Source organism: Miniopterus natalensis, chromosome X (genome assembly GCF_054644295.1).
Source record: "Miniopterus natalensis isolate mMinNat1 chromosome X, mMinNat1.hap1, whole genome shotgun sequence".
Taxonomy (NCBI): Eukaryota; Metazoa; Chordata; class Mammalia; order Chiroptera; family Miniopteridae; genus Miniopterus; species Miniopterus natalensis.
The window spans coordinates 93,055,110-93,081,604 of NC_142103.1; the positions used below are offsets into that span (position 1 = coordinate 93,055,110).

At 39.6% G+C, this 26,495-nt stretch overlaps 1 protein-coding gene and 1 non-coding gene across 3 annotated transcripts in view; both read right to left on the reverse strand.

The window, feature by feature from the left end:
• POLA1 (DNA polymerase alpha 1, catalytic subunit) overlaps positions 1-26,495 on the reverse strand; it is a 267,262-nt gene that overhangs the window by 225,738 nt on the left and 15,029 nt on the right. For both annotated transcript variants that reach the window (XM_016209302.2, XM_016209301.2), the window contains 18 exons: positions 26,071-26,163; positions 25,550-25,637; positions 25,073-25,277; positions 24,809-24,984; positions 19,153-19,265; positions 18,189-18,305; positions 16,888-16,962; positions 15,879-16,017; positions 15,012-15,166; positions 11,470-11,554; positions 8,715-8,776; positions 7,178-7,267; positions 5,610-5,726; positions 4,146-4,321; positions 3,812-3,941; positions 3,206-3,325; positions 2,050-2,149; positions 432-556 (listed from right to left, as the gene is read on the reverse strand). In XM_016209302.2, coding sequence (XP_016064788.1) covers positions 432-556; positions 2,050-2,149; positions 3,206-3,325; positions 3,812-3,941; positions 4,146-4,321; positions 5,610-5,726; positions 7,178-7,267; positions 8,715-8,776; positions 11,470-11,554; positions 15,012-15,166; positions 15,879-16,017; positions 16,888-16,962; positions 18,189-18,305; positions 19,153-19,265; positions 24,809-24,984; positions 25,073-25,277; positions 25,550-25,637; positions 26,071-26,163 — 2,166 coding nt within the window. The remainder of the gene's footprint in view (positions 1-431; positions 557-2,049; positions 2,150-3,205; positions 3,326-3,811; positions 3,942-4,145; positions 4,322-5,609; positions 5,727-7,177; positions 7,268-8,714; positions 8,777-11,469; positions 11,555-15,011; positions 15,167-15,878; positions 16,018-16,887; positions 16,963-18,188; positions 18,306-19,152; positions 19,266-24,808; positions 24,985-25,072; positions 25,278-25,549; positions 25,638-26,070; positions 26,164-26,495) is intronic.
• LOC148090623 (small Cajal body-specific RNA 24) lies at positions 1,056-1,186 on the reverse strand. Its single transcript, XR_015713770.1, has one exon.

Below are 26,495 nucleotides of genomic sequence, written 5' to 3' on the forward strand. Positions count from 1 at the left end.
AAAAGGTCACATATGATTCCACTTGTATGAAATGTCCAACACATACAAATCTATAGAGGCAGAAAGAGTAGCGGATGCCTAGCTCTGGGAGGGGTGGAGGAATAGAGGGAAGTTACAAGTAAAAGGTACGGGGGTTTCTTTAGAGGCTAATGAAAATGTCCTAATATGAACTGTGGTAAAGGTTACAAACTGTGAAAATACTAACAGCCATTAAATTGTATACTTTCAATGTCTGAATTATATGGTATGTGAATTATACCTCAATAAAACTGTTAAATAAAAAAGACACAAAACTAGTCTGTCTTCTTCTCTGACCAAGAAAGGACATAATGTACCTTTTAAGAGGGAAAACTAAATGCCAACCCCTTTGGTTCTCTTCTTTAAGTACTACTTTTAATCTCAATTTCAAAAGCCTCCAGTTGAACACAAACCTCTGTAACTTTTTGTGCCCCTGAAGCAACTCTTTGCACTGTTGTAAAACAAATGTTGAATTCCTGAATGATGGAAGGATATAAACTGTTGAAGTCCAGAAGCAAAATGAACTTATCATAAAAACCTGCAATAAAAAAGCCACATTACAAAGTCTTTTAAAAAAGATGTCAAAACATCACATTAGAAGCACTATACTCTGAAGCGTATTAGAAACAATATACTATCCAGAGCTGTGAGGCAGACAAAAACAAAAAGGGAGTCAACTACCACTCTGTAAAAATGACCTGGACAAGAGTGAAAGCTCAGGTCACAAAAGAGATCCTCTCTTACCTTGAAACCAGCTACAACTAGCCCTTTCCCCAGAAGTTCCCAAAGTACACCATTATAACAGGCAAACACCTTCCCATATCAGTTACTATAGACAGGTGTCATATTTATTTCAAAAAAATGTTGTTAAATTCTCCTTCAAGCAAGCATTCAGTCCCACCCCCACCTTCAAAATATTTCCTGATCTCTACCAATGAGTGGTTATATATATTTTTTACAATCACACCTTCAAAGAATAAAATGAGCAGCCCACTTACCTGTACACAAACTGTGCTAAAATCAGACAAGATATGTATATATGTCAGTAGTGGAACGATCCACCCTTTTTACTTGCAAAGGGTGAACAGAAAGCTACTATGTTTCTCTAGGACATTTACAAAGAGTTTTCTTCACCTTAAGAAGAAAACTGAATAAAAGTAAATGTCCACTGACAAGACAATAATAACAGCAAACATATTAAAAGCTTACTCTGTGACGGGTACTATACTAAACAATCACTTTTATTCCTTAATCAGAGATTATTCTTATCTCCATTTAATGGAAGAGGAAACTGGGGCTTACAGAGGTTAAACAGGAGGCCCGAGATCACACAGGCAGAATTCAAGCCCAGATCTACCTAACACCAAAGGACAATTGGAACACTGAGCTGTTTTGCTACAACTAGTAATTTAAAATGTCTCCTACTCAGCCCAGCCGGCGTGGCTCAGCAGCTGAGCATCGACCTAGGATCCAGGCGATCGGGGTTCGATTCCAGGTCAGGGCACAGGCCCGGGTTGCGGGCTCGATCCCCAGCAGGGGGCGTGCAGGAGGCAGCCCATCAGTGACTCTCTCATCATGGATGTTTCTCTCTCTCCCTCTCCCTTCTTCTCTCTGAAATCAATAAAGATATATTTAAAAAAATAAAAAAATAAAATGTTTCCTACTCAGAGTTCAAGTTGTTTGATAAAATTCACATTAATTCCTGCACAACAATGTGAATATACTTAACACCACTCATCTGTATACTTAAAAATGATTAAGATACTAAAAAAAAGATTATTTCTACTCTGTGTAGCACAAAACATCTCTTTACTATTCATAACAGGGAAAGATTATTCTCCTATTAAAGTTCAATTTGGTGGTTACTGTCTAAACTTTCTTTAATTTTGCTGTCCAATATAAAATAGCATTATTATGAGACCTAGTTGCAAACCTACAAAATATACTTCAGGTCTTCTAGTTTCTCAAGCCTAGCTCTGCATTAAGGAATTCCTTAACTCCAGGGCAAGCCAGTCCACTGCCCAGCCTTACCAACTTTAGGGTCCAATACCAAGCCTCCAGCATAAGCTGCTTTCTTACGTCCTTTCTTGTATTTATTGGCATCTCCATCAATATCTTCATCTTCATCTCCCTAATATCAAATGGAAAGATAACTTCACCAGCCAGCAACTAATTTCCTAATTAAGAAGTTTTATGACCCCCCTTTCCAAGTGCAGTATACAGGTTTAACAAACATTCTTTACTTTTAGTTACTGTAATATGTTCATGAATCCAAATGAATGCCAAGCATGGTAGTCACCGAAACAAATACTATATCTCTGAGATAACAAATATGTAAATTTTACTTTAAAATAGTTCTGAATTCACAGAATGTAACTTTTTTAAATCATTAGATACTAGAAATACAATTCTTCATATTATGTAAAAATTGGGATTGTAGAAGAGTCCCCTTATATTCATTACTCTAACATTCATGATATAAAAATAGAAAATTACTTCATATAGATATTACCATGATTCTCATTATTAATATGGACACCTTAAAATAAGTATGTCCATATCCTGAAAATATATTCCTAAGTAGTTTGTTAATGGTCAACATTCAATGCCTCAGCAGAAGTCGAATCTCTAAGTTAATATTCCCTATACCGATTTTGATAATGTACATAAAACAAGCAAATACAAGAACCTGAATCATTTTAACATCAAATTCCCATTCTGAATCAATTACTATCAGTTCCAATATAATAGTAGCTAAGTTTTAGTTCCAATGTGATGGAGGCCACTTCAGAATCCCAAATGTGGTGACCTTAACATTACTAGTATGTTAAATATGCAACAATGCAACACAAAAATAAAGGCTCATGGGTTTAAGAAAATAAAAGATTTATCTGGCATGTAGTTTTGGGTAGGGTTAAGGTGGAAAAACACTTTCCATGTATGGTCACCCATCAGAGAGGCGACATATGCGTCCCTCCCAGAATTTCCTATTTCATTATTTTTATCTGTACAGAGAAAAGTGGAGAAGGAAATGACCACACAAACACAACAGAACAAGCTTGACTGTTTCTACAGCATACAGGGGATTAATTCTTTTGGAAACAGATGTTACCACACCAAAGAAAGCTATATAGGTAATAAAAGGGGGGATAAGAAAAGGCAAAACGCTATACAATTTTAGACCCACCGGTTTTTGCTGAGGCCTCCTGAAAATCTGCTTGTCAGGCACAATATAGTTGTTTTCATAAAATGCATGAAGCAACAAGAACTCATTACGCTCAGCTCGTCCACCCATCAGCGTCCTAGACTATTAAACAGAATTTCTTTTTTAAATTTGAGCTCAAAATCACAACATACAAGAGCAACTTTGACTTGGTAAATTTAATCACAGCACCTCCTTCAAAATCATTCCTCATAACAAGGGCTGTTTTTTAAAGGTACTAAATTATTTCTAGCATTTCCTTTAAGCATTATAGTTAAAAGGAGACAAAGAGAGCTTAAAATACTGACAACTTGGGCTATTTCTTTACTCCCAAATGGGCCATTCCACAAATGAGACACAGCCAGATGTTAGAGATGATCCTTATGTTCGCCCAAATTTCAACATGCTGCACCTGGTTTTCTTTCCCTTCTCCCAAGCAGTTCTTCATTTTACAAAAGCAGCCCAGCTTTCAGAATACAAGTTACTCATTTTATAAGTATGCATTTAGACTCATTATCATATAACAACTACCCCAAGCAAACATGGAATTCAACAGGAAATGCTTTTTCCCCTTCTCTAAGTTAAATTTACCATAATGTTCCCAGCGATGTTAGTGATCTGCAATGCTAATGGAAGAACATTTAGCTCACACATGATCTGCAAAATGAACCTGGCATCTTTCCAGGTGTGTTCCAACAGGTACAACAGATGAGAAGGTTCACTGTACAGAAAAGTAAGAATGAAACAGAATCAAATAATTAAAGGAAACAATGACTATAATCAGAACTTCACAAAATATTACAAAAAATTTGGTGTAAGTAATACAGACAATTTCCCCTCCAAAGCACCACAGGCTCCTAAGAATGGTACCGGTGTCTTGCTTTTGCTAATTTCAAGACAAATTCTGAAGCATCCAGTATCATACCTGTACATATTTCGTATATTTTCCGCCGGGATTACAACCCTTTCAGTTTTCAGAATCTGTTGAACAAGTTCAGACAAATGGTAGCTTTTACAACGAATTAACTCCTTTGCCGAAATTTCCACATCACAGATCATTCGGCCACAGGTAGCATTTCTTTCACCAAATCCACTCCTGCCCTACAAGGGGAAGACAAAAAGCAGATCCCATGGAAAAGCAGACACAAAGAACATTCTGTGCTAACTTGCTTTGAGGGTAGCCTCAAAATTACAATGATGAAACTCTCATTCTTCCATTCATCCAGCCATCAATTAAATATTTTTGAACGACTTTTCTAGGTGCTCAGATATAGCAGTGAGCAAAACAGAAAAGATTCCTGATCTCATTTGAAATATACAATAAAAAAGAGATATCATAAACAAGAAATTATATAGTTTTAGGGGTAACAAGTATATCAGAGAGAAAGTAGAGCAGGTTGAGGGGAACAAGGAATTTGGGGAAGCTGCATCTTAAATGGGGTAGCCAGGGCAAACCTCACCGAGAAGATGCTATATAAAGAAAACCTTGCCCGGCCGGGCGTGGCTCAGCGGCTGAGCGTCGACCTAGGATCCAGGCGATCGGGGTTCGATTCCCGGTCGGGGCACATGCCCAGGTTGTGGGCTGCAGCCGATCAATGATACTCTTATCATTGATGTTTCTCTCTCTCTCTCCCTCCCCCTTCTCTCTCTCTAAAATCAATAAAGATATATTTAAAAAAGAAAGAAAGAAAACCTTGAAAAGGGTAAGGAGTTAGTTTGGCAAGTGCTCTGATGAATTGTCAGTAACCACTATCACCTCAGATATGAACAAGGAAAGAAGCAAGAGCACTGGCCCCAATTCCAATCCTCTGGAGAGCATTATAAAAGGCACAAATTTCTAAGTCCTCTAATGAGACGCCCATTTTATTTATAGACTTTAAATAAGATTTCAAGCATTGAGCAGCATCGGTTTTAGGAAACAAAAGTGCTTCATACAAAACCACCAAAATCTCCCTAAGTGAAGCAAGCAGGTAGAATGACAGTGCCTGGGCTCTAAGAGAGAGTGATGGGCCTGGGTTCAAGAATCAGTTCTTCCCTGTGAGCGGGAACACACAGAAGGCACTTAGCCCGCTGCCTTCTTATGCATTCACCGTCAGCTCCCCCCACTCTTCCTGCCCATCGCCTTCCTCAGTGATCACACTCGATGAATCCTGAGCCCTGCAACTCTGCTCTCAGGGCTAGTGCTTCGCTACAGCTGACGTGGAGATAACATATATGTGCTGTCTCTAGACTCTAACAGCTAATTTAAAAAACTACCAGTGGCTTTTACTAATAAAAGGTTGGATTCAAAGGAAAAGACGTGTAGTGGCAAAGTCACAAGACAACCAATTCCTAGTCAGAGCAAATAAAAAGTCAAATGAAAAAGTAAGATTTTGAAGATTATTATTACCCCGAGCTTTGGCATGTTGGATCGCTTCAGTCGACCTATCTTGGACCAGTGAGGAACTTTGCATGCATTAATTCTCTGCAGTAACACTTCCAGTTCAAAGCCATAAATATTATGACCCTAGTCAGAAGAAGAAGACAGCCAATAACACAGCAGATGCAAATGACAGGATTTATCTTCATATGCATGGAGGTTCTTTGCCCTTTCTTTTTCTGGCCTCTAATTGAAGGCATCACGAGCTTACCTCCGATTGGGATCCTTTCTTCTTCAGGAATTTATTCATCAGCAGCATTCATTAGCCTTGACATTCATAAGGCTGCTCAGCAGACTGCTGAAATAAACTTTATCTCATCCTAATTGATGCAAGCTTCATATAATGTCTTTTAATTTGCAGCGCATGCCTCACAGTCTTGGAGGCAAGTGCAAATTTTAATGTCCACACTTTTTACGTGATCAGTAAAAGCTGTATTCAAACAATTCCATTTTACTTCCCTAAAAACCAAGAGCCATTTGTGTTGTGTGACATTTATGCACACTTCTAGAAAACTTGGGAACTGCATTTAGTTTTTTCCTAAAGAACTAAGTTCAAACACTACTGATTTAGACGCTTAATCAATGGGTAACACAGTAACTCAATAACACCACTCAATAGTTCAAATAAGAAACTTGTAAAAAACAAGGGCACAGAACTATACCAAGTAAAAAACATCTCAAAAATGTAACCAAATTTTCCATGTCTACAATGGTAATTTCCATCATGTAAATAATGTGGCTCACTGCCCATGCTTTTTAAAAAACTAGACCTGACTGGTGTGGCCCAATGGAGAGAGCATGGGTCAGCTCACCAAGGATGCTGGGTTCGATTCCTAGTTAAGGGCACGCGCCTGGGTTGCAGGTTGAATCCCTGACCCCGGTCAGGGCACCTGTAGGAGGCAACTAATCGATCGATGTGTCTCTCTCACATCGATGTTTCTCTCTCTCTCTCTGTCTCTCTCTCTAAAAATTAATGGAGAAATATCCTCAGGTGAGGATTAACCAAAAAATTTAAAGTTAAAAAAAAGAACTGGGGCAATTAATTATTACCTCTTGTGAGCATATCCAGTCATCAAGAGAAAAATAGATTCCTGAGCTCTCAAAGAAATATATCAAAGAGATCCACTGAGCTCATAAACTTAAAATACTTACACTTTGGGGATTGGCACCAAACCAAGTGAATTAATTCCTGTGATGGCTATACAGTTGGGCCACTGAGCCAAAAATTTGGAGATACCAACAGTTGACCCAAGTTTATTAACTTAAAGGCTGGTGGGATCTAAGTGTAAATAACTGGAGTAGCATAAACTTTGATAATAATTCATAAGTTGCCTTTCTATTAGAGGAAAAATACTATCTTGCAGTGGGCTGGGATTTCTCTCCCTTTCCGTTAGCAGCAAGTACAGCAATTCCCACCAGCCTATAGGGTTCTTTCACTCTGAAAAGATTCTTTGCTGCTCAAAAAGTGCCAATCAAGTCACACTGAAATAACTAAGGAATGAAGAGCTTCTCCATGACATGATCAAATGTCTACTTACCACAATGATATCAGGATCAATTTTGTGAACTTTTGCAAGGAAAAAACCTAGCAGTGTTCTCTCTGTTGCAGCAATCTCAACCTTCACTTTCTGTTAGATAAAAACAAACCAGTCACTTACTTTTTACTCTCAAGTACTAACTAGACCTTGTTTCCTTGTTCAGGCAGGGTAAGATTTCTTAGGGCTAAAAGAAACCACCCAGTTCAAAACTAAATGCAGCAATAAAATTCCTGATTCTAGGTTTTGCCTCCATTGCATAAAGTCTCGGAGGAGCTCATACTGGTAATAAGAGTGTGAATGAAGAAAAGTTTTAAGTGGTGAGCACTGTCAAGTGCAGAAATGTCCCTTCACAGGGACACACTTGTGCATCTGGGCACATTTTATAGCACATGAATCAGAGTACCTATCAAAAACATTACCCACTTTCTTAGACTTCACTGTTTATGTATTTACCACATAAAGAAGTTCCAAGGATTGTATAAACTAATATCAAATAGTGGAGTAGGAACGTATAAATAAGAAAGTAGACTAAAAGCAAACATTCATTTAAGAATTGCAAGTGTCTTAAATATAAATAAAACCTATCTCACACAAAAGGCTTCCACTTGGATTACTAAGTATAAATCAGGTATTCAAAAGATCCATTTATTAAGATTCTCCTAAAATGGAAGCTGATGGCTATATGTTTTCTATAACTAAAAAATATCAGTTTGACTCTATGGAATGAATTTCCTGGTCATCCTACCTGGACAGGTAATTCAGGGCACTTAACAAATAGCCTGGTCTAACAGTACCACCAGGCTACTGGACTTCTCAAACCAATTTAAAATAAAGAGAACCTAACAAGGTTGCTAACTTTTAATTTTGTCAAGTAAGAACATTAAAAAAAACCACAAACCTACAAATTTACCAAGACCGTTATTTCATAACAGAAATAACATACTCCCTTCAAAAAGATATCCTTTACATTGAATACATTTACTTTTGTGAAAAACTCACTACATTATCCAATTCCCAACCCACTCCCACCCATTTTATTAAGGACCCATGGAGCATATACTGGGAGTTTAGAAATCACTGATCTATTGGAACAAGCCCACATCAACCTTTCCAATCCACCCATGTCCCCTTTAATATCCACAGTGTTCCCAACTTCACTTGGCTTCCTTTAAGCTGGGCAGGGGAAGGGGAGGTGTAGCACTCTCGCCTACGCTTTCCCAAACAGTAATCACATGATCATGCATTTTGGAAAAGCTTCCTATTAAGCTACCTAAGGAGAGTTTGAGCCTATCCATCTACTCGTACACTGTAGAATCCCACTATCTTCAGGTGGTGAAACATTTAAACACTGCTAAACAATGTTGTTAGTTTTACTAATATATTTTAATGGGTTAATGTCACAGTCTGATGTAGCAAGAACAGATCTAATCAATTAACATAAAATAGCCTGTTTCTACTAATGCACACCACCCTCCTTTTCTCAATCTAAACAAAGAGATACTTCACATTTAAAAGAAATAAATAATGAGTTATTTACCTTTTTCTTTATGTCTTCACTAAAAGCATATGGAAAAATGCAGTCCTTTGGTTTAGAAACAACTGGAAGAATGAAAAAAAATAAAGATTCTAACATACATCTTAGCCAATTTCAAGTGTACATACACTGAAAGTTTCCAAATGGAAACATTTAAATATAAATTCCCCCCAATCTCCAAAGAGTAAAGAGAATAAAGTATTTCCATTGGTCATGTTGTTGGACTGCAAAAGGACAAAACAATCCTAAAATTTGCGTGGAACTAAAAAAAGACCCCCAATTGCCAAAGCAATCTTCAAAAGAAGGAAACAGGAGGCATCCTCCTCCCTGTTTGCAACTATACTGCAAAGCTATAGTTATCAAAACAATATGGTATTGGCATAAAAACAAACACACAGATCAATGGAACAGAATAGAAAGCCCAGAAATAAACGTGTGTGTGTGTGTGTGTGTGTGTGTGTGTGTGTGTGTGTGTGTATGTATACTTATATATGCATATATAGTCAATTAATTTATGACAAAGGAGCCAAGAAGAAATGGTGTTGGGAACACTGGAGAGCCACATGCATAAGAATGAAACTGGACTACTATCATACACCATATACAAAAACTAACTCAAAATGGATTTAAGACTTGAACATAAGACCTGAAACCATAAACCTCCTAAAAGAAAACATAGGTGGCAAGCTCCTTGATATAATTCTAGGTGATAGTTTTTTTGGATTTAATACCAAAAGCAATATTAGAAGCAAAAATAAACAAGCAGGACTACATCAAACTAAAAAGCTTCTACGCAGCAAAGGAAAGCATCAACAAATGAATAGGCAATCTATCAAATGGGAGAAAATATTTATAACTCACATACTTGATAAGGAGTTAATACCCAAAATATACAAAGAACTATTACAACTCAACATAAAAACACACCAAACAATCCAATTAAAAACTGCGCAGAGGATCTGGATATTTTTCCAAAGAAGACATACAGATGGCCAACGTGTACATGCAAAGGTGCTCAACATAACTAATCATCAGGGAAATGTAAATCTAAAACCACAATGAGATATCACTTCACACCTGTCAGAATGGCTATTATCAAAAAGATAAGTAGTAAGTGTTGGCAAGGGTGTGGGAAAAAGGAATCCTCACGCACTGCTGGTGGGAATGCAAATTTGTGCAGCCACTATGGACAAGAGTATGGAGATTCCTCAAAAAATTAAAAATAGATCTACTATATCATCCAGCAATTCTACTTATGGGTTTTTATCTGAAGAAAATGAAAACACTAACTCAAAAGGACACATGCACCCCTATGCTCATTGCAGCCAAGACATGGAAGCAGCTTAAGTGTCCATGGATCAAGAAAATGTAGTGTGTATATATACACACACACTGGAATATTATTCAGCCATAAAAAGAAGGAAATCTTGATACTTGTGACAACATGGATGGACCTTGAGGGCATTATATTAAGTAAAATAAGTCAGAGAAAGACAAATACTATATGATTTCACTTATATGTGGAATCAAAAAACAAAACAAACTGAGCTCACAGATACAGGGAACAGACTGGTCATTGGCAGAGGTGTGGGTAGGTGGTGGGTGAAATGACAAAAGGGGGTGAAAATGTACAAACTTCCAGTTATAAAATAAGTAAGTCATGGGGATGTAATGTACAGCATGGTGACCACAGTTGACAATGCTACTATATACTGCATATTCAAAAGTTGCTAAAGGATTAGATCTTAAAAGTTATCATCACAAGAAAAAATATTTTTAAGTATACAGTGACAGATGTTAACTAGACTTATTGTGGTGATCATTTAACAACATACACAAATATCAAATCATTATGCTGCATACCTGAAACTAATATAATGTTACCGTTCACCATAGCTGTTCACACAGTGACAGACAGAGGAGGTAAATAAATGTACATTGAAATGAGCTAACAATCGTTCTCTTCCGCATATTTTCCAGATTACACTCATCATTTTGTTCCATGTATTCCATCCCACTCAGAGTTAAGTGGTTACTTAACTAGCTAAGCTGTTATCATGGAATATGCCAGAATGCTTCTTGGAGACTAACTGGGCATGCAAAATCTGTGGGACTGTCTCACCCATTGCATTTTACGCATAGCACAACCCAACACCAATCTGGTATTACTATAACCCCTCCCAAATAGGTTAAACATCCATTTATGCCTTGGCATCTTCTCTCATCACAGAAAACTTTGGCCAGGCTTTTACGATAAGCTTGTACAATGACATCATGAAAAGAAAATACTTAAAGCAGAAGTTTGACTCAGGAAAAAACTACTCCATCCCAACAGAGTAACCACTGGAACAGAAAAAAGGTATCAAACTGCCTCCTGACTTCTTTTAGAACAAAATAAAACAGCTGAATAATAGGCAACCAATCCAGTAAAACACTACTTTTGAAAACATTTTAAAAAACAAGTTACTGATCTAACGGTTAGAAAAAAATAAGAAAAACTACGATCAAGCCATTAGTAAACCAGCTTAAAAAATACATACCACAGCCCAGTCGGCTCAGTGGTTGAGCATCGACCTAGGGTCCAGGAGATCGCGGTTCGATTCCCGGTCAGGGCACACGCCCGGGTTGCGGGCTCGATCCCCAGCAGGGGGCGTGCAGGAGGCAGACAGTCAATGACTCTCACCACTGATGTTTCAACTCTCTCTCTCTCCCTTGCCCTCTCTGAAATCAATAAAATATATTTTTAAAAAATACATACCACAGAAGTGTGACTGAAAGGGAGGCTGTGGCGGTGCTTTATCTAATGCAAAGCTGTGATGGACCAAAGCTGCCAGAGCAATAATCTGCAAACAAAGGAGGAAAAAAAAAAAATCACTTACCAAACACCTACTATCTATTGTGCATTCCCAACAAAACCACCAAGAATAATAAAAGATACAGATTTTAGTACATATGAATATTTTCAAATTTTTTATTAGGAAAGCACTTAAACAAATAAAAAATAGATTCATCATCCATCATCCACCTTCAGTTACCAGCTCATCTGTACCCTACCCACTTCCTGCATGCCTCTAGATTATTTTGAAGCAAAGCCCAGGCCTATTATTTTATCCAGAAATATTTTAGCATGTATCTTTAAAACAGCTTCTCAACCTTGACACTATGGACACCTTAGACTGAATAATTCTTTGTTGTGGGGACCACGCTGTGCACTGCGGGATGTTTAAAGCAGCATCACTAACGGCCAATAGCACCGCCCCCACCTCCCATCCCTGAATTGTGACAACCAAAAATGCCCCCAGATAATGCCAAATGTCTCTCTGAGGGCAAAAATATCACCCTGCTGATCACCACTTTAAAAAATAAGACATTTTAAAAATGTAATAGAATTATCTCAGCAAATACAGTTAATAGTAATTCATTAAAATCATTAAATATCCAGGCGGGATTCAAATTTTCCTGTTTTCCCAACTATCTCAATTTTATTTACCAAATGAGATCCATACTTTGCAAATGGCTGATACATAAAACTACAGGTAGAAAACACGCCTCCCCCCCCCACACACACACCTATTATTTCCCTGCAACTTATTTGTTGAAGAACCTGGGCCGTTTGTCCTGTAGAGTGCTTGTGTCACAACGTCATTTAACATGTTCATCTGTTTCTGTACTGCCTATAAATTCACATTTAAATCTAAAGGTTCGATCGAAATCAGGTACAATTTTTTGGCAAAAATACTTTAGAAGTGCTACTGATTACTTCTAGCAGAAGGCACAGGCATATCATGCATGGTTATCTCTGTTTTAGTGATATTAGCAGCCACTGGTGATCACTGCCTAGATCTTCTATTTCATTAGGGATTGCAAAGTGGTGAGAGTTAACTTTTCCTTCATTAGCTGGAAGCCTACGAAGAGAAACTCCCCCTCATCAATTTTGTGGTTAGCTAAGGTACAGTATGTGTTCAAAAAACTCAAGATAAATGCTTGATTCAATTTATCCGTTTTTACAATAATGAGTTGATTCCCTAGCTTCCTTCACAGGTGACTGACCAATGTGGTCGCATCAGTGTTTACAGTATCATTACGGACTCATGTTTCAACCTGCTACAGCCATTCTTATCCATGCTCAAACTGTCCCATCTTGGGCCCATAGGAAACTCTTCAAGTTGACTCTTGAGTCCTTCTGACATATCTTAGATTTTAATATCAGCCTTACTTTCTAGAATAACAAGATATTCAAGGCTTATCTTGGACATTTCCTGCCCTGAATCAGCCATTTCTCCACAGAGCCCAGTTTCTTCTATTAGGAAATGAAATTGAAACCTCCCTCTTGGCGCTAGGGATGGAACTTTTTTTTAAAGCTAATTAAACATTTCTCAAACACTTAACTATTAACTGTGGCGATCTACTGTACTAACTATTAAATGATCAAATCACATAATACTAAAAAAAAAAAAAAAAAAAAATCAGAGTAAAAATACTGCCAAAAATCTGCTGTTAAAAAAGATCCCCGTCAATCTCAAAAGGACTTAGAAGCAAACATAAAGAAGGTCCCAATGACCAAAGAGAGACAAATTTAAGCATCAAAAATAAAAATAATAATGAATGCAATTGATTGAACATAATGAATATATATAACACCCATGAGTTCATACTGATAATCCGCAAAAGAGGAAGCAAAAATAAGTAAGAGCAAAAATAAATAAATGGTTGGTCAACATGCATGTAATGTAGACCCCCAACCTCCTATTCAAAAAATTGGCAGTGAAACAGAAAGAAGTACACATTTATCTCATCTTTCCTGTATAAACTACTACGGTGTAACCAAATAGTACTAGTTAATGAGGAAATGTTAATTTTGTAAAAATTTAACTTATAAACATTCTAATATTTAATATGTTTAGTACACATTGAAAAGATGACAAAATTAGAAAACCATCATTTTACAGCTCCTAATGAAACAACTAATTCAAGCAAAAATCACTAACAAATGAAGCCATTAGCTCAATGGTTCTCAACTGGAAACAATTTTGCCTCCCACCCCCAGGGGACATTTGGAGATGTCCAGAGGCATTTTTGGTTGTCACCCTAGGAGTGCTACCAGCATCTAGCAGGTAATGGCCAGAGATACTGCTGAACATTCCACAATGCAGAGGACAACCCCCACAGCAGAGAATTACACAGCTCAAAAAATCGGTAGTGCCAAGGTTGAAATACCCTACATTAAATGAAAACCTGAACCCACTAATCAATCAGCCCCACTAAAACTGGTTAAGTCAGACATTGTATGACTGCTGATACAATACAATATGGAGTACAATGCACCCCATGTAAAGTACTTTTGGCCAAAAAAGTCTAACCTGAATCTAATCAATACTTTATTGCTAACCAGCAGGGGTTGCACTTTTTTTCTGTAAAAAGCCAGGTGGTATTTTAGGCCTTGCAGGGCATATGGTCTCTGGCATGGCTACTAACTCTGCATCTATAGTACAAGAACAGCTGCAGATAATATGTAAATAAATAAAAATGCTATCCTCCATGAAACTTTATTTACAGAAATAAGTGGGAGGCTGTGGATTTGACCCACAGGTCATAGTTCACCAACCCCTGGTACAGAGGAGTAAGTCCAACGACACAACGAAGCAAGTAAATATAGAAAGTAGGGTGTCCTATGAAACAACTAACAGTTATTCTTCAATAAGTCAAAGCCACTGAAAAAAACTCTAGGGGGTGGGAGGGAGCTACTCCCATTGAAAAGATTCAAGAGACATAAAAATGAAACACCATCTGTGAATCTTGTATGAATCCTGATTCAAATAAACAAACTGGTAAAAGATGTTTTGGAGAAAAGGAGTCATGTGACTATGGACTGGGTATTTTAGATGATATCAAGGAATCACTGTTAATGTTTTTAGGTGATTAATGGTATCATATAAGAAAGTACACATGCTTTGAGAGATTCATCCCAAAGTAGGCAATGACACAAATGTCAGGGATTAGCCTTAAACTACTTCAGGAGGGAAAAGACGAGGGGGGAATAAATGAGGATGACAAAACCTTGCTAACTGCTGAATATGAGTGATTGGTTCATTAAATTATTCTATGTCCATTTCAAGTTCTCCAAAATAAAAAATTTAAAAACCAAAAAATAAGTCCAGCAATTTAAGTCTTTTAAAAGACTTCGGTAGTGAATCAGCCCTCTTTCCCCTTCAAAAAGAATGACTTTCCCTTGCAGAAAAGCTATGTAAGTTCAAGCAAGTTCTCGCGTCTAAGGCACAGAAATCTGTCCTATTTCCTTACCTCATTTTGATGCGTCTTTGCATTCTGTACTGTCTTCATGCTGAAGGACATCACCACGAGTGGAGGCGGACCAATGTCCTTAACCACATTCACCAGGTCTGGTTTCAAAGCCACTGCCTCAACTTTACACCAGCTGACCGGCTGGCTTAAGAGTTCTAAAAGAGAACACACGCATCAGAGCAACAGCCACTTACTGAAAACGGAAAAATTCAATTAAGACATCTGTGATTAACTGAGGTCTTCAATCCCATCTTCTAATAAAAATGTCTTATAACATTTAAATAACAATAAGCCACAGTATCGGGTTATATGCAAATCCTTGTGTGTATACACAGATGGGAAATAGGTCTACAGCTTCCATTGGATTTTCTGAAGAATCCAGGACCCAAAATAGGTTTTTTAAAAAACAAAACACTGCCTTGGAGGAATCACAAAGCATTTTTAAGAGATCTGTGAAGGCAAAACAGAGTATCACAGATGCAAATACCAAAACACATCAGACAAGAGACCAAACAAGCACTATCCACACTGGGAAGTGACACTCCCTCCCCTTCAGAGGGTAGGAGCTAACTAGGAAGAACAGCTGGGCCACATCAGCCAGGTCAGAAGTCCACACTGGCAGCGGCACAGTGAGGGATGCGACCAAATGCCACCTGGGCTAACTAAGGTCTCCCTCTGACTACACTGACAGGCATGACAGTGATTCCAAACATATCCCCTATACTCACTCAAGGAAAACCTTGAGGAAAAACACATAAAAAAGGAATTGGACACACTGGAATAAACAGACCAATTCCCTAACTTCCCTTTTAAAAACTGCATCTATCAGCAATTTACTTAGCATTGGGAAAGTAAAATTTTCCTTACGTGGGTTTTTAACTTCAAGCCAACAAGGTCCTTTGATCTTTCTGTTCATCAAGAACAGTTCCAAGCTGGATGTGTTAGTCCCAAATACATGAGAAAAAGTTTCTCCTTTCAAGTCCTGAGGAAGCTGTGGCATTTCAGACTGAAAAAGGCAAAAAAAGAAAACACAATCTTTTTTTGTTTAAAACTATTACTTCACATTTTCCAAAGTCTATATTTGAAATAAACAAAAGCCTCTCTACAAAGTACCAGAAGAAACTCCTTTTATATATATGAAATGTAATTTGCCACAAATGAAATCCAAAACAATTCACAGTAGGAAACAAAAACAATTCACAATGACAAAATAATGCATCTTGATGACACCCATTAGAAGAAAAATAGGCCAAGAAGTTCCCCAAAAGAGGTTTTTCTGTCCAGAGCTGTACATGCCTTCCTGATCAAGAGCAGCCAAGTAAGTACCACTGCATTAGAATAAAAGCAAGAGGAAGGAACTCATTCAAAATGCTCCCGTGGTACAGTTCATCACCAGTCAGAAACATTTCTTAAAAGTTTCCCTTTTCCAACATGTGGGACCAAAACACTAGAACGAAGGTAAAAAGAGGTTAAGGTCCAGTTAATTAACATCCCACAGCCATGACCTTGCCTGTCACAGGAGCAGGAGCAGCACTATAGGAACACTACTGGCGCTCCCTCTCTCACCTTTCCACTGCCCAGAAGGGACACTTCAGCAGACTAATGATGGTGAACTCCATCATGGGCATTTGTTCCCCTTGACGAACGGTTGCGCAGTTTCTATTTATTCATTAAAAGATGCAGAGAAAAGCAGTACAATTTGTACTCTATGTATTTCAATTTTTATCCATTTTAATTATTCATTACTGTGAGTCCACCTCAATGAACTGTGGGCTTGAGGAGCTCTGCCAATACTAATTGAAAGCCAATTGAAATTTCAAAAATAGAACAGTGTCATTCTCAACCGAAACCTAGTAATTTTCTTTGTTTGACTTACCGAGTATCTAACTTCCAAGTACTCAGATTTTTCTGGAACATCAGGTATCTCAAAAGCATAGTTCTTTTCTACTATCTGAGTAAGGAGATATTTTAAAATCATTAAGACAAAAACTTTTCACAAAATAAATTGACAAGCATTACATACCCCTGCATTTAATCGTTAGGAATCTAGCAGCCTTCTGCAACACAGAGGTAAATAAAGCCAAAGTGGCACCCGTTTCCCCTTTCAACTAAGACTAAAACACCCAGTAACTAAATGCTAGAAAGACTTCTCTTAGACACTACAGAACTTGAAATATTTGCATTCAAGAAGGGCAATAAAAGATTTTAAAATTTTACAAGGTTAATGCATTAAATCATTTGCTACTCTTTCATATTTAAGCAACCCCGTCTTGCTAGAAAAATTCGTAATTAGCATTGTAATTATAGCTCATATTCACTGAGTGCCTGCTATGTACCAAGGACTGTTCTAATAACCTAATATGAAATAACTGACTTAACCCTTCCAGCAACTCTTGAAATAGGGCCCCACTTTTCAGGGGAAGAAACAGGCCCAGAAGTCACTCAGCACTCGTCCAAGGTCATACACATTTAGGAATCGGTAAGGCTAGGACTGAAAAGCACAAGGCGTGTCGCCCCACACCTATATTCTCCACCATTGCCCCACACTGCTTTTAGGGTGTCAAGAGACCTGATCCACAGCCGTAATTCAAAGCTCAAGCAGTTAAGACCATTAGCCTTATCTTCAGCAATCCAACCCTCCCTTGATTGCAGTCACTGTGAACAGCCAGTATGTTGAGTGGGTTACAGCCTCCACAATGACCCCAAAGGCATTGATATCTCGCAAAGTCAATCTCTCACAGTTGATCAATATGTACCACAGGAGAGGATTTTTATCCTATCAGGATAGCATCACAGTCCCTAATTTTTAAAGATAAAACCTCACATAACCTTCTGACGAAGATAACTTGGCAAGAACTAATATAAAGAAGATGAGAGCAGTTTCTTCTCCAGTTGGGAATAAGAGCACAGGATACGCTTCAGGTACCGGAAGCAATTACTTTGCTATGAGTAATCTTTCTGTTCAAATGAATAGACATTATTTTATAGACAGCTTAAAGAGAAATAAAAATGTTTACAAATCTAACATACTGGTTTTACATTGATATCTATGACATTTCTATTCAATGAATTATAGCCACACAGAGAGCAGTTTTCACAAACAAGATATGCAACGACTATTTGCTAAATCAGGAAATGAACAATTAGAGCTGGAAAAATTTATCACCGAATACGAACCTTGGACTTGAACTTCATAATTTTATATTTTGCTGCTATTTTCTCATCAAATTCACTATAAACATCCTTCATCGTGACTGGAGTTCCTGTTTCTTTCCCAGTGTTTAGATCAATTTTCTGCTCTCCCAGGGAGAGGAAAGGGGAGGGGGGAAAAAAGAGTATCCATACATAAATCTTTTCAAGCACCAGAAACCCAAGTCCAAATCAATTTTCATTTTCACCCATTTAAACATTTAATAGAACAGTCTCACAGGTGAGTTCAAAGACACAAACAGGCCCAAAAATGTACTAAACCCACTGCCTAATTCCTGCCAATGGCATCATAAAAGCAAACCAGAGATAAAGATGATAGAGATCGAGGGGTTCAATTGGGGGAAAATAAGGGGCCATCTGTAATATTTTCAACAATAAAGATAAATTAAAAAAAAAAAAAAAGATCCATCGATCCTACCAAATGCGAGAAGAGTATTGTAAATCCTGACCAAGAAACTTCACAGTTCAACTCAGGTGGGGGGGCTGGGTTTGGGAGCGGAGTGTGGATGTTAAGTCCCAATAAAAAAGGAGCAACCGAAAGTGACCCTGTTAAATGGCTACGGAGGAAATGGTACTGCTGCCTAACAGCAAGAGCATGACAACGGGGCCAAACTGCATGTCACATTTTAGAGCCACACGCTCCCAACCGCCACTACTATGGACGTGGGAGGTGGGGGGAAAGAGCATCACATACGAAAACTCAGGCACTCTGACATCCCTTCACACTCTTTCCAGCAAGCTGAAAACCAGAGTTGTACTTCATTTCTCTACCTTCCCCCCTCTAACGGAGCAGCTGACAGCCAGCGGCGACTAGGCGGGCGGCAGGAAAGAAGCACCAAGGGTGTGGATAATTCACAGCCCTGCTGAACAATACGGCTGGTGACGGGGCACAGAACGCGCCCGGAATCAGCAGCTCATCACCAACACTCACCGTTTCACGGGGAAGGAAGTAGAGTGTCCGTTCAATGTTTTTCACCATGACGCAACAGCTCACGTGGGTCTCAGCGGATTTGATCCAAACTTTGCCAAACAGAAATACCACACCTAAAATAAGAGAAAACCATGAAAAAAAAGACACATTTCAGTTACATCGAAGGGGCACTATAAAGACTCAAGGAACATGTCCACACATTTATGCCTCATAAGTCATTTTTTTACAGCAAATTTATAGCTGATGTCCAGTCTCCAAGATCAGTTCCTTTCCTCAGTACTTATGCCATATGACAATGCTGCACTGGTAAAACCTGTGACCACTAGGAGGACAGGGGACAGGATGATTCCTGGTGTAAACATTTTTTCGTAGAATTAGGGAGACATCCGGGTAAACAGACACAAACCCTAGTTATTAGGGGGACATCCCAGGCCTGAGTAGACACACCTGGCGAACTGAGACACCCCAGATCAGTGTAGAAACCCCTGGGGAATCAGGGAGACATCCTGTCAATGTTAGGTAAAAAACACAAAACACATTTTCCCTCAAACCAAGATTACCCAGATTAAGAAAAGCAAAAATGCAAACTATTTTCCAACAAACATCATACTTAAACCTCTTGTGAGAACTTTGAGAACACTGAATTCCTTTTTAGCACTTGTTCTTACTGATAAAAATTAGCACTCATGTATAAGGATACCTACGTATGGTACCTCAGTGTTTTCCTATATGTAAAATTGTGTTTGGGAAAAAACAATTTACCTCATATATCTTATTCCATATAATAATAAATGTCTCATAACAGGGTTCAACTACTATCTCCTATTTCACCCTTTCTACCTCACAGACTACTTAAGACATCTAGCTAGGTGGTGTTTATAATGTTCCCCTCTTCTGCTTCAGTTTAACAAATGGTCTAAATAACCAACTCAGCAGACACACTCCTTTTGAGATCTTTCTGTAATATATACAACAAAGTAAAACCAAGCCTTTCTAGACATCGTCATTGTTCATGAAAACTGGCCATCAAGATAGGACTCCAGATATTTGTTAGTAAAACTAAGAGATGATCATTGTGCAAAATCCTGGGCTCCATGAATAATTAGACAGCAGTAACCAACATGGCCACTTGTCTGAGACATTAAGAAAATTCTGGCACATGTAAACGCGACACAAGGCCAATTACTCTAGTTTCACAAGATAGCTCATCAGTGCTTCTTTTTGTCACTCATTCTAGTAGAAATAACACTATCTAAGAATTTTCATTTCTGCAGATGATTAAAATTCTTACAAGAGTCGTGATTTTCATCTGGGGGGAAAGAGGCAGGTGGGGGGAGGGGAGGGGAGGGAAGGGAGGACTGTGGGGATGATTAAAAAGAAAATAATCACAGTAGCGCAGAAAATTAAAAGTCATCCGTAAGAGATGAAAAAACAAAATTCCAAGCAAAGAAAAATAAAGACCCTAATATTGGATTCAAAGATTCAAATAGCTCATTTTACAGTCAAACTAATATCACACTTCATGCAACACATTTGACACCGTTTATGCCTCATTTGCCACAAAAAGATCATGGTAAACAAAGATTACATCCCCCACCCCAAAGTAACTAGCTGAAACCAGGTGCAGCCAGGATTATTCAACCTTGAAAAAGTCATAATGAAGACAGGATATCTTCCCATATGCAAAGAGTAAGATTCTTTTCATAATTATGGAGCATTCAGCAACAACTGACTTACTTAGAATCTGTAAGAAAGTGAGAAACAATAACAGGGTCTTTGGGAGTACTTCGTTTTTATTAGCAGCATTGATTTCACCAAGGCTCAGTGATCATTACTTGCTATCACGATGAAACTGTTCAACCCTCTGAGATTAAAGGACTGTTTTTTAAGCCATCTTATTTAACCCATTGGCATCGATCCCAGAGGACACAACATGAGAAGTACAACAGAACAGCAGAGTAAGCTGAGGGTGAGAGGCCCAGAACTCTGCCGCTGAAGAGCTGGCCACTTTATTTTTAGAACCTCAGCTTCCCCCAGGATAAGCGAGTAACGAGACTAGATGACCTCTGAGGCATTATCCAGCACTAGAAATTTCCTTTTACCTTAGCATTTGGAAGACAGACCAGTAACAGACAAGTACCTCTTTCAATTGCAAAACATTTTCCAGCGGTGGTTGAAAAGGCCTATCCACGACTATGGTATGAATTGGTTGCTTTGCAAATTTGCCTGTGCTTCAGTGCCTAATTTTAGCCTCCAGCACCTAGAAATTTCAGTACTGCCCTGGCTGGTGTGGCTCAGTTGGTTGGGTGTTGTCCCATGGACTGAAAGGTTGCCAGTTCAATTCCTGGTCAGGGCACATGCCCAGGCCGTGAGCTTGATCCCCTGTTGGGGGTGTGCAGTAGGCAGCTGATCAATGTTTTGCTCTCACATGGATGTTTCTCTCTCTTTCCCTCTCCCTTCCTCTCTCTCTAAAAGAAGAAAAATCAATAATAAAAAAATGAAATTTTAGCACTGCCTGGCATTGTTCTGAAAGCTGGAAATAGAAGGGCCCAGCTGCCCAGGAGTTAAAAGGCTTTGGGGAAATTGTTTTGTCTATATCTGTGACATCCATGAATATGGTAGCTACTAGCCACATACGGCTACTGAGCTACTGAAATGTGACTAGTGGCTGAGAAGCTGAATTTTGAATTTTACTTCATTTTAACTGATTTCAATTTAAAGAGCTATGTGTGGCCAGCGGCTACCACCACAGACAGTGCAGCTCTAGACCTTATCTTCCAAAACAATGCTCTGTTTTTAAATAAGAGTATAAACCAACAAACAAAAGATGGAAATAGTATGCTCATTTTCACACAGGAAAGAAATAGGGCTGTTGTTCCTTAGGGTTGCAATCCTTGGCAACTGACACTAGCAATCTGATGCTTTATATGTGGATTAACCTGGGGGGGAGGGCACCATCTACACAGCTACGAGGCTTCAAGGGGCAAACTCAGTGTAGTAGTGAATGCAACTCTGAATCTCTGAGAGCTTTCATGTGTATCTGCAGGACCATCAATCACTGTGCAGTTTATTTCAATAAACATTTACAGTGGTATCTTGGTTTTCAAACGTCTCCATTGACAAACATCTCTGTTTACGAACGCCGTAAACCCAGACGGCAATGCTTCAGTTTTCCAACATGCCTCGGAAGTCGAACATGCCCCGCGGCTCCCGCTGAGGACGAGATCCTGCGGCCCAGCTGTGGGCTGTGGATCCCTCGGTTTTTGAATGTTTCAGAACTCAAACGGGCTCCCAGAACAGATTACATTAGAAAACCGAGGCCCCACTGTATTAAACATCTACTATATGCCTGGCATCGTGCTGAAAGCTAGAAATAAAAGGTCCCAGCCTTCGGGGGAAACAAAAACACAGAACCATATCTTTTCAAAATAATATGGCAAATGCTGCAATGGAAAAGAGTATGATGGGGTCACAGAGAAAGGGCTCTTAGGCCCGTCTGCAGGATTAGGGAACTTCCTGAGAGGACGCCTGGGCTGAGCCAGATGAGGGCATTCCCTCCAAACCCCATGAGTAAAGGGAGGTGGATAAAGAGCAGCAGGCACAGACAGGCAGCTATTTCTAGGGCACAAAAGTCATGCATGGCAGGCCTCAGAAGCCTTGCTAAGGAACTTGTACTTTATGTTATAGACAGTAACCACTGAGGCTGTTTTTTAATGAGGAAATGACACGGTCAGAGTTACCCTTCTGAGCAATCGCTCTGGCCACAATCAGGGGATGGCAGCTGAGGGATCGATTAGGAGGCTGGTGCGACGTAGGCAAGAAGAGATCAGAGGTGGGAATTGTGAGGAGAAAGATAAGACAGCTTGTCTACTTTAGGAGAGAAAACTAGTAAGACTTGATGAAGGAAATGAGGAATGCCCTAGCCGGTTTGGCTCAGTGGTTAGAGCGTTGGCCTGAAGACTGAAGGGTCCTGGGCTCAATTCCAGCCAAGGGCACGTATCTCGGTTGCAGGCATGATCCCAGGCCCTGGTCAGGGCGAGTGCGGGAGGCAACTAATCAATGTCTCTCTCTCACACCGATGGTTCTCTCTCTCATTCTCCCCCTTCCACTCTCTCTGAAAAGCAATGGAAAAAATATCCTCAGATGAGGATTTAAAAAATAATAATAATAATAATAATAATAATGAAAAGAAAATGAGGAAAAGGGGGAATCAAGGTTAGTGCCCATGTTTCTGGTTTTGATGGGACCACTAATCAAGACAGGGCATCGATTCCAACATCGAGCAGGTACAGCAAAGCACAGACAATAGCACTGGGAAGGGCAGGCCCACCACGTAGCACAACTCCAATACCGTAACTCCCACGGCCATGCCCCAGAGGGCCCATGAAGCGCATGTGAAAATGGTGTCCCCTGCAGCAGTACAGGGACGGCCTGGGTTCCTGCAATGCATGGGAAATATCTGCTCAGCCTCGTGTAGTCACACCTGCCAGCCTACCTTCCACTGGAAAGTAACCCAGAGGTAGTCAAAGAGGTGAGAGGGTCAACCAAACTGACTTGCCCTAGCTAAGGTAGATAAGGTACCATTTTGCACACGTGCTCTTCTTCACACAAATTGGAGGGTTCCTGTTTTAAAATGTACGCCCAATCATGAGACCGCCACCCCACCTACCCTGCTGGTACTTAGAATTTTCCACCCCCCCCCCCCCATGGCTCTAAAAAGGTCTAAACTCCTTAATATGGCTTTCAAGGTCCTTCATTATCTGGCCTTGACCTTCATCTCCAACTTCATTTTCTACCAATCTTGTCACTTGATTACTGTGCTACGACCACACAAGCCATCTCCTTTCTCTCCCCAGGCCTCTGTGCTTACTGGTTCATCAGGCTGAAATGCTCCGTCTTCGAATCTGCACATGCCTCAAATCTTAGCCCAGTGGTGGTCTCCTCAGACAGGCCCTCCCAGGCCATCCCCCAACTAACTGCCTTTACACCATTAATCAACTTACCTTATTTATTGCCGATTCCCCCGCCCGCTCCCACCCCACTGGAATGTAAGTTCCATTGGGAGAGAAAATTTGTCCAGCTGACTCATCCCATCTCAGTACCTGGCACACAATACTGTGTTCACTTTGCTGAATAAATGAACAAATTAATGACTGACCCCACTTAGAGTACAGAACTCTAACTTCAGATACATCAAAGGTAAACTACAAGCACACATTCTACAACCACATATAACTGTTGTTTTGAAAAAGCACCTATGAGGATGATTCACACCACACAGCTCCTCTCCATTCTCTCCGCAATGCACTTTACAGTGACTGAGTGCTGCCCCCTTACCATGCACGTATGTGAGCGCAGAACCTGTGCCAACTGCAATCACTAAAGCATGTACGGGAAAGGCCCTACTCCATGTTAAAGACATACAGCAGAGGTGGGGAACCTTTTCTCTGCCAAGGGCCATTTGGATATTTATAACATCATTCCCGGGCCATACAAAATGATCAACTTAAAAATTAGCTATGAAAAAAGCTCCTAGATTTATTGAATTTCGAGTCCCGCCTGCGGTTGCCTTGGGAGGGCCAGACCGAATGATTTCGCAGGCTGTATACGGCCCGTGGGCCGGCCATGCCCCACCTCTGACATCCACTATAATTACCTGGTTGGTTGTACTGATCTTCATAAGCATCCAGCCAATAAAACTGAAACACCTGTTCCTCATCTGCCCCTTTTACCAGTGGCAGGTGAGTGGCATCCACTTGAACTTCCTGGGCTGAGAAACTGCTGTCATCTTCCTGATCGATGTCCCAATCAGAGATATCTGGGAGGAAATCTCTGCAAAAATCACATTTTCAAAAACCTTTCAAAATCCAACAGAGTAACTGTGGTGCTACTTGCCAAAAAAGTCATAAAATGCTCTTACAAGCAGGACGTGGTTCCTTTCCCAAGATCTGCCTCGTGCTTTACCACCTCCGCTCGTTCGCTCTCTTGGTCCCAGGTCTTAGCAGCCACCGGCTCCACGTCCACCTCCTCAGCTTCCATGGGCTCATCAAAGTCACCATCTTCAAAATCTATTGCCCCTGACTCCTCCTTGTCGACTGTACACAATGCTGCTGGCACTGGCTCTCCTGTAGGTGTCACGCACATCGCATCATAAACTGCTGCCGCGGAGCGCACGGGCTTGCCCAGCACAGCCCCGCTGCCTACCCTTTGCCCACACTGTATCTGCATCTCTCCCATCTCCGAATTGGATGTCTGTAACTTTTACTGCTATGAATTCGAATCTTTTACACTTAAATGTGCTATCACAAATACCTTCAAAATCGCCTCCACTTCCTCCATTTTTGACAGCACTTTCCATCTGCTCCACACCCTTGTACTTGCCTGATGTCATACTTACCAGCTAATTCAGCATGTTTAAGAGGAACAGGAGTTAACAGAGGCTCCTTCTTTGAGACAGGGGAAGCAGTTTTTCCTGAAGGAACTGCCTGTAAATGTTTTTAAATGTTTAGTCAGTTAGACCTGCATACTAAAAATATGCTAACTATCCTACCCTGACCAGAGATAATGACAGTTCCCATTTATAAAACGTTTTTGTGTATTATTAATGTAACAGCTTCAATTATTTTACTTTTACCTAGGTTTACAAAAAAGATACTTGTTTCCAGGAGGAAAATTATTACATTTAGCACAGTTGTAATACCTATAATAAACACATACTACTTACTACAAAATTTACTATGACAAAAGCAGGCACATGCTATTTTTGAAATACATGAAACTCTATAATGAAATGGGAGTCCTAATTTAAAACATAAATCAAGAACAAATTCAAAGGTATTTTGCTTGCATAGAAAAGCAACAAAATAAATTTTAAGCAATAGCATACATCAAGTTTGACGGTATTTCCGCACACTTTACCTTGGTTGTGTGCACAGAGAAAGGATTCAGTGAAGCTCCAATGGATCTTTTCTTCTTTGGTATTATTACAGGTGGTGGAGTTATCTGAGGTGTCTAAAAGGGAGGATAAGACAGACATTCACCGCCATGCTTGGTTTACCACAAGACAGAAAAAGTATGTTTCTTCCCCCATTGAAGCCCAATGAGCAAAGCATTTTGTTTCCTTCTCTGCTCCCCCCACAGATCTATGTTCATGCACTGCGGTTACTATAGCAACACTACCACAGACTCACTAGAAACCCAGAATAGATATTGAATCCACCCCTGACCAATTTTTTCTTTTCAAAACTTAACATACTTTTCCCTTACCCTTCCAGAATATTATATTTAAAAACTGTCAAGCTAGAACTCCACGGTGTTGGTGTCATTTTAATCAAGGGTCATTT